Source organism: Microtus ochrogaster, linkage group LG1, assembly GCF_000317375.1.
Source record: "Microtus ochrogaster isolate Prairie Vole_2 linkage group LG1, MicOch1.0, whole genome shotgun sequence".
NCBI classification, from domain to species: Eukaryota; Metazoa; Chordata; class Mammalia; order Rodentia; family Cricetidae; genus Microtus; species Microtus ochrogaster.
The window spans coordinates 22,455,968-22,465,309 of record NC_022027.1 but is presented as its reverse complement, the minus strand read 5'-3'; the positions used below and the strand labels follow the sequence as shown (position 1 = coordinate 22,465,309).

Here is a 9,342-nt window from a genome sequence, read left to right as displayed (position 1 = left end):
AAAAAAAAAAAAAAAAAAAAAAAAAAAAAAAAAAAGACAGTGTGTGTTATGGGGAGCTGGAGGGTCACAGGATAATCTGTAGGAATCAAACTAAGCTCATCAGGTTTGGGAACAAATGACTATCTCCAGACTTACAGTGTTTTTAAAAAATTCATTGACAGCTGAACTGTGGTGGCACGTGCCTTTAAGGACAGCACTTGGGAGACAGAGGCAAATGGGTCTCTGTGAGTTCTGAATTCAAGGATAGCCAGAGCTATACAGAGAAATCCTATCTTGACATGCATCTTCCCCCCCTATACACACGCAAGCATGTGCATAAGTTAATTCTGTAAAGGAAAAATTAAAATTAATTGAGCGTAATTTGTTCTTTGTCAAAAAGTAGAATTTTATTTTAAAAATTTTACTACCTTAAAATAATAATTCTTTTATGAATTTGCTTATTGTACATCTATTATATTCTATGTCTAGCTCTATATTTATTTGGCTTTTTATTAATAATACAGGCGAGTATAAATTGACACTTATTTTTCTTATTGCCGTGTATTAAAGGTTTTTATCAATGCTTTCCTTTACTGGTCATCTTTGAGAACGCAGTTCTATCTATTGTGGAATTACTGCCTTATAATAAAATAGGGATTATTTAAATTGTATTAAATTGTTATGTCTGTTATTAAATTAAGACTTTGGTAGGTTGCCTTGAATGTCCTGTTCTCAGTTATTAGAAATAACTATCGATAGTTCAGATACACTTCCATAAGTATCATATCATGCTTATTTGTGTGTATACATATATTCTTTTATTTTATATGTATAGATGTTTTTACTACATGTATGGGGGTCAGAAGAAGGCAACAGCCAGCTCCCTTAGGACTAGAGTTACAGATGGTTGAGAGATGCCATGTGGATGCTGGAAACAGTACCTGAATCCTCTGGAAGAGCAGCCAGTGTTCTTAACTGCTGAACCATCTCTCCAACCCCATTTGTGTATATTTTAAGATTGTATTTATTCTTTTCAAAGACTCCATTGAAATATTGAAATTTTATGACTCATAATTTAGCTATCTAAAAAGATACATGTAACTTTATGATTTCTGAAACAAATGCTAGCCGGGCAGTAGTAGCACACAACTTTAGTCCCAGCCCTTGGTAGGCAGAGGCAGGTAGTTCTCTGTTTGAGTTTGAGGCCATCCTAGTCTACAGGATAGGCTACAAAGCTACAGAGAAACCCTGTCTCGAAAAACCAAGAAAAAGAAATGCTGATTTGTATAGACCCGTTTTTTTAACATTTCAAAGTCTGGTTCCCAGCTGGAGAAATGATTGGTCAGTGATAAAGAATGCTTACAGAGGACCCAAAATTCTCTTTTTAACATCCATGTCTCATAACTGCATATAACGCCAAATTCAGTGAATTCAGTACCCTCTGACCTCTGTGGTCATATACTCAGAATATATATACACAAATTAAATCTATAAAAATTAACAAACATTCTCCTATGTGTATGTATGTTTGTGACACTTGTGACAGTTGTAATACTTTGGATATTAAATATTCTTTTTCCTGTATTCCTTTAGTATATCCAAGTATCTCTGGTGAGGGGTTAGGTGCACACAGTGCAGTTAATTTTCTTTGGAGAAGAACAGAAAATGTTATCACATCACCTGGAACTAGAATTACAGGCAGTTATGAGCCACACTTAAAGATCTTTGGGAAGTAAACATGGGTCGTTTATAAGAGCAGTGCATTCTCTTAATTCCTGAACCATTTTTAAATTACTAACTTTTGTGTCTTCAACCTTTATTTTTATCATCTAAGTCAAATTGTATTTGACTTTCACTAGAAATAGAAAACAAAAGAACACAGAAACTTAAAGCCTACCTTAAAATATTTATCACTCAACTCAGGAAAAATAGAATTCTTTAAAATTAAAATCAATTTAGAGTTTAAATTGTGTCCCTATAATGAATTACACATGTTGTCTAAATTTTCAGATATGTCATCCTTATTTGAAACACAACAGTAATCATTATTTTAATTCATGATTTGATAATATTTGGAAGTTTGTCTCTTGTTTAGATGTCTATTCTCTTACATGTTAGTAATTCAATGGCAATGTTAGTAATTCAAAAGCAATCTGCTGTTCCTTTCAGTATGTATAATGCTCATAGTTCTCTTTGTGCCTATATTTATAGAAAAATTTTTAAAAGTAAATTAACCCTTTTTATTGTAATGTCTCCTATAGTTTTTCAATCAAGTCCTGGTGCTGGGAAGATCGTCAGTCAGTGATCTGTCAGAACATGTATTTGATCTGATTCAGGAACTTTTCGCTATAGATCCTCATTTATTGTTATCTGTCATGCCACAGCTTGAATTCAAACTGAAGGTACCCTATAGGCTTTAAAGGAAAAAAAATGTATATTTTGAAGATTTTTCACTATTTATCTTAGTTATCTTCTCAACATCACAGCATGTCTACTTGTTATCAATTGATAAACACAGTGACAGAGATAAAGTATTGTTGTCTTTGAAATTTACAATATTCAGTATTTTTATATTAAATAATATCCATATTTAAGTAGATACTAAGTTAATTTTATTTATTCTATAAATAATGGATTTAATCATTTTTTGCCAAGTCAGTATATTGGGGTATGCCATACACTCATACATATACCAAATAAATAAGTATTATATTATACACAAACAAACTAAATAATTGCAACATTTAAAAAATTGATAAACTTTTAATATAGTATGTTTTAAACTTTGTTCCACTCATTCATTAAAATGGATATTGTCAGTTCAACATATATCTTCATGAGATAATACTTAGATCAACACACTGTATATCAGCAATAAAAAGCTGTTTTACACCTGAAGGCCATTGCAGTTCACTTGAGGAACATCTTAAAATGAGTGCTTTAGGTCATCTTAGCAGTTTTATTTTAGTAGTTATAGATATAAAGTATTACGTGAATTGAAATAAATGGATCTGTAAGTTAGTCATTCACAAGATTTCCTTAGATTCTATTGTTTGACATTTAAGACGTTAATTTTTTCTTAAAAGGTTAATGTGGTTAACTAGTAAATTTTGGAGGTACTAAACATTGATATTGCTCAGCATTGTTTTATTTATTGCTTGAGAAAAGTTTTTTTTAATCCATTTTGTTACTACTGTGTTAAAGCCTTAACACAATTGTCATTTTACATTTGTTTTACACAAATGTAGGTATTTTTTATTCCTATGCTCCAAAAACTTTCTGAAAGTGATTAATTTGATTTTTGAATTTTCAATCTCTTTAGTAGTATTGTTCTTCTTTATCATGTTTTTTAGTCAGTGGAGAATCATAGTTAAAACTGTCTATCAAAACCTTAAGTATTCTGTATTCATGTCGCTGTTTCAGTTGTTGGAAAGAGTCTTTATGAAAGAAGCTCACTAGGGTAGGAATTATTTGTTACTTTGTCCTTTGTGAAATTTTCTAAAGTCTTAGACAATGTAAAGATTTAATAAAGTGCTTATATTTGTACAAAATCTCTATAATCAATGTGTAAATAAGTTGAAAAGTAGGCATGAATTAGCACTCTGGAAAATAGAAGCAGGCCAAGAGAACACGCAATCTAACATGGAATCAGACAAAATTTCTCATAGTAAACAAAAGCTTGTGCTAGTTCACATTGTTCATCATGATAGTTGAAATATAAAATGGTTTCTCCTTGGGAAGTAAAATGCTGCTCCCTTCATTGTGTCTTTCTCTTCGTAGAGCAACGATGGTGAAGAACGATTAGCTGTGGTTCGACTTCTGGCTAAATTGTTTGGCTCTAAAGATTCAGATTTGGCAACGCAGAATCGGCCTCTTTGGCAGTGTTTTCTTGGGCGGTAAGAGAAATAACTTAGAATTTTGTATGCTCCCAGAGTCCATATGATTGAGAATACATACACCAAAACATTAGTTGATATTTGTTGGCTTTTAGGATAAATTGTGGAGCAAAGTATTTATGAGGACAGTTTATACATTCATTGTACCACTTTGTGCTTGAGTGTGTTTAGTGCAGCCTGTGGGTGTATGCATAGTATTTTTATTTTGTAGCAAAATTTCAACCTTTAGTAATTAAGGTCATCAGAATCTGTTGTCTGAATTGGAGGATATTATTTATGGTAGTTTTTGTTTCAACATGATAAGCACTACTGTTTGCAAAAATGTTTCTATAGAATTGTGCATCTTCTCCCCCCCCCCCCTTTTTTTGAATATAGGGTCTCTATTATGTAGCTCTGGCTGTCTTATGCTCACTCTGTAGACCAGGCTCTGTCGTTGAACTCATAGATCCACCAGCTTCTTCCTCCTAGTGCTGGGATTAAAGGTGTGGGATACCATGCTCAGTTCTTTTATATCCTCCATAGAATACATCAGCTATCAGTAACCATTGTTGTTCATAAACATATTTATATTATTTGAAAATAATTATTATATTTATACCAGTAACCATTGTTGTTCATAAACACTTTTATATTATTTATTTGAAAATAATTTGCCTCATTAATATTTAACAATCTTCTATTTAGCTTTAATGACATTCATGTTCCTGTGAGATTAGAAAGTGTGAAATTTGCCAGTCACTGTTTGATGAACCATCCAGATTTAGCAAAGGACCTTACGGGTAAGCTTCCCTTTTTTATAAGATAAAATTTTAAAAAACATTTATGTATTGATCATTTGGAATTTTTTTAGAAATTATAAGTTGAGATAATGTAAGCCTTATGACATTGGAGTTAGATACAGAACACATGTACATTATTATAATATAGTAATATCCCTAATATGTGTAGAAAAAAGGGGATTATTTAGTTTAGATTGCAATGTTTCATTATTTAATTTAAAGTATTTAATCCTACCTATTTGGCAGTAGCAAATGAAAAGCTTTTATCAGCATAGCGCTACGTATTAAAAACCTAGTTAATTGCTTTTTTGTTTTGATTTTATTTGTATTATAATTTGTTTAGAAATTTAAAGGGTCATTTTGTGTTTTATGTTATGGAATATATGTATGTGTTCTCATTTGACCTTCCACAAAAAAAAAAAAACCAAACATTTCTTAAAATGTACTCTGAAGTAATAAGCCTAGTTTTATGTGTAGTAAAGGCTACTTAGTGATGTCTTATAGTAAGTTTAATTTATCCTGTATTTTGTAAATATTAATACAGACAAAGCTTAAAGTTTTTGGCTTTTTTATCATCATTCTGAATCATGAAAATTTATGTGACTAACATTGTCTTAATTGTTCCTTTTTAATCATAGAATATTTGAAAGTTAGGTCACATGATCCAGAAGAAGCCATTCGTCATGATGTCATTGTTACTATAATAACAGCTGCCAAAAGAGACCTTACCTTAGTAAATGATCAGTTACTTGGCTTTGTCAGGGAAAGGACACTGGATAAGCGGGTAAGATCTGGGAGTTTTGCTCTTCCCTCATTTACTATGTTCAAATTGTTTGCTCTGTATGTCTGGTATTATAACACCAGTTCAGCTTTTCTTTGAATATCAGAATAACACTAAATCTGTAGAACTATTAGTTTTTATGTTTCAAGTGCACATACTACTTTTGGAGACAGGGTCTCACTGCTGTCCTGGAACTTGCTGTGTAGAACATGCTGACCTCAGACTTGCAGAGATCTGCCTGCCTCCATATGCATAGTCTTTGCTTATGTCTATAAATAAGTATGTGGGTTCTGAATCTTTTTTCCTATTATGGCATGAATTTTTTAAAATAATTTATTTTTAGTTTATGTGCATTGGTGTTTTGCCTGCATGTATGTTTATGTGAGGGTGTTGGGTCCTCTGATACTGGAGTAACAGACAGTTGTGAGCCTCCATTTAGATTCTGGGAATTTTACCTTGGTCCTCTGGGAGAGCAGCCAGTGCTTTTAACTGCTGAGCCATCTTTTCAGCCTCAAGGGTATGGATTTTTCTTATAGCATTTCTGTATAAAGTAGAAATAGGTAAATGAAATAATTTGATTTTCTGTACATTTCAACTTGCAAAGGGCAAGTCATTGGTTATGTATATTATATTTGCTTAACTTAGCTGAATCTATCAATCAATTCAGTTAAAAGAATATCTTACTTTCTAAGAAAAAATATTGTTTGCACAATGCCTGCTGAGCTAAAAGCAGAAATGGTTCTGTAATTACTTTATTTTGCTGTTTCTGTCATTGAACGCAATTAGAAACATGGCCTGATAAGGAAAGGTAATGTTTTAAACAATGACAGTAGTTACTAAAGAGATGAGTCCATCTTAAGAGCCAGACTTAACTGTGTGGCACTTGCCTTTAATTTGGAGGCAGAGGCAGGGGCGTCTCTGAGTTCAAGGCCAGCCTGGTCTACAAAGTGAATTCCCGGATTGCCAGGACTACAGAGAGAGACCCTGTCTAAAAAAACCAAAAATTTTAAAAAAAGAAATAAGTAAAGAAAGAACCATACTTGTTTTAGCAGCAGTTGCAGTATAATTAGAGTGTACTGGTCCGACTGACATTTTTGAAGAACTATTGTTTTCTAGGAATGCATAATTTAGGTGTTTTCAGGGTATACTAGTATGTTGTGACATGCTACCAGAAGTTGTCTTTATCTTCTTAGTTTTAAAATAGTCATGTGACAGATGTTGAAAAAGGAAAGGACACTAATTTATTTAACGATGACAGTAATTAAAACTTTTGAGTGTTGATTTTGGCGCTAAATTTTCAAGTAATGAGTTCACATTACTGAATCTCCTCTTCCCCTTGACTTGCAATTACCTATCAAGGGCATAGATGGTTAGTGTGTTATTTCTTCCTTTGCGAAAAATACTGCTCTTATTAATGTTTATCTCATATTTTCACAGAGGTAAATAAATTACTCTTCCTGACTGCATGATCCGCTCTATCATTTATGACACATTTTTAGTTCATGATTTTGGTCTCTTCAGTTAGTTTGACATCCATTACGGAAAATGGTGGAACAGGAATAAATCTTAGATTTCACTCTTCACATTACTGAGTTTCATTCCATGCATTCAGTAGACTAAAAAAATTATTCATAAACTTAAGAGAAAATATTGATTTAAAATTAGCCGGAATGTTTTCTCTCCCCTTGTAAAAACAAGGACCCCCCCCCCCCCCGTCTTTTTCCTTGTACCTCTGGCTGTCCTGGAGCTCTCTATAGACCAGGATGTCATCAGGCCTACAGACATCAGTCTACCTCTGCTCCTGAGTATAGGAATTAAAGGTGTTCACCATCATTCCTGGCCTTTTTTCCTTTTTCCTTTAAAGACAAAGTCTTGGGGCTAGAGAGATGGCTCAGTTATAAAGAGCATTGGTTGCTCTTCCAGAGTTTCTAAGTTCAATTCCCAGCACTCATATGGCAGCTCCCAAGTGTCTATAACTGTAGTATTACCTCTTCTGGTGTGCATACATGCATGTTCATATATGTTAATAAATAGTAAATACAAACAGGCTCTCTTAAAGCCCAGGCTGACTATCACAGCTAACGTTGACCTAGAATTTCTAGTTTTATTTTCTCTATACATTTGGTGTTTGGGATTCCATGTTTGCAATGATGGGAATCAAATTTGGGATTCTGGGAATGTTAAGTGAGCACTCTTTTACTGAGCTACATTCCCAGGCTCCAAACCTTTGTTTATTTTTTTAAAAGATTTTTATTTATTATTATTATTGGTATGTCGGGGGGGGAGGTGAGTCCTTGTAGGTCCCAGGATTGAAATGGTTACCATGCTTGCCAGCAAGTATCGCAACTTGCTGAACCACTGCCATTTGATGAAGTCTTTAAAATGAGGAAGTTCACCAAAGACAAACAAAAATATTCTCACCAACTTCGTTTTTCCAGAATTCTTGATTCTGAACTTTGTTGTTATTTACAATTAAGCTCAAAAATATATAATTAAGAACTAAAACAGAAGTGGGGGGGTGGCACACGCTTTTAATCCCAGCACTTGGGAGGCAGAGGCAGGCGGATCTCTGAGTTTCAAAACCAGCCTGGTCTACAGAGTGAGTTCCAGGAGAGGCTCCAAAGCTACAGAGAAACCCCGTCTCAAAAAAATAAATAAATAAATAAAACAAAACAAAAACCTAAGACATTGAAGCCTTTTGTGTACAGAATAAATTAATATAATTACAATTTTCATTTTTCCTTTTATTTGCATCATTACATATTTAAAGAATTGAAGTGAATGAAATCTGTACTTTGTTTAGTTGGAGGCAAACTAAAAAAAATTGGTAAATCATATAGTAATACTACCATGGAATATTAATGAAGGAACTGGTATCTACCAACAATAGTAGTAAAAATGATTAGTAAAACAGTTTTGCGGAGCTGCTTATGAGAAGATGCACTGTGTTGCTGTGGATGACATAGTATTTACTACAGAGCCTAGTGGCTTGCTCATCTCATAAGTGCTATTTTTCTAGTGGCGAGTAAGAAAAGAAGCCATGATGGGTCTTGCTCAGCTTTATAAGAAATACTGTCTTCATGGTGAGGCAGGAAAGGAAGCTGCGGAGAAAGTAAGCTGGATAAAGGACAAACTTCTGCACATCTACTATCAGAACAGCATTGACGACAAGTGAGTCTAATAGTTTGATAAAATTGCTTTTTATTTTAAAATATTTCTATATAATTTTATGTAATTTATTACTACATATAGAAATAGTTTTCTGTATATTTGTACATATGGTACTTAAATATGATTTTTCTTAATAACGTAAGTAGTGTAACAGTGGTAAAAAAAAGTCTGGACTTAGGAGTAAGGCAGGATAGAGACTAAAATCTACATTCTGTCTCGTCATTTTTATTTATATGTTCTTCAGTTTTAAAACTAAGGAAGTCTAATAATGAATTTAGACTGGAGATAAGAAAAGTCGGATTGCATATTTTCAGGAAGTAATGATGGTCGATCCTCCTGTTTTTATTACATGACAGTGTAGGCAAGGAGCTGAACTACATTCAGGAAGTTGATTAGTTTCTTGAGAATTAGCTGTCCTTGGTATTATAGTTTTCTATCAGTGCTACTTATAGTCTGTAGTTTCAGCCTGCTGAAGATTAGCTGGGACAGTCAAATACCTGTGTTTACGAATGACATTTAAGAAAACAGGGCTGGTGCTACACACTTGTAATCCCAGCACTTTGGAGGCTCACGCAAAGGTTGAAAGCAAGTTTGGCTTAAGTTTGGGATACATGAGACTTGGATTATTAAAAAAAAAAAAAAAAAACGAAAAAAACAAAACACCAATCTCCCCTCCCCGAGAACTGTCAGAAAGAGAATAAACAGGACCAGTGCTGGTAATCCCAGCGCTAGGAAA

At 33.4% G+C, this 9,342-nt stretch overlaps 1 protein-coding gene across 1 annotated transcript in view; it reads left to right on the top strand.

Moving 5' to 3' along the window:
- The window catches only part of Pds5a (PDS5 cohesin associated factor A), a 110,898-nt gene that overhangs the window by 41,672 nt on the left and 59,884 nt on the right, over positions 1–9,342 (top strand). The window contains exons 7-11 of the mRNA XM_005359391.3: positions 2,241–2,381; positions 3,760–3,875; positions 4,560–4,654; positions 5,293–5,438; positions 8,455–8,606. Coding sequence (XP_005359448.1) covers positions 2,241–2,381; positions 3,760–3,875; positions 4,560–4,654; positions 5,293–5,438; positions 8,455–8,606 — 650 coding nt within the window. The remainder of the gene's footprint in view (positions 1–2,240; positions 2,382–3,759; positions 3,876–4,559; positions 4,655–5,292; positions 5,439–8,454; positions 8,607–9,342) is intronic.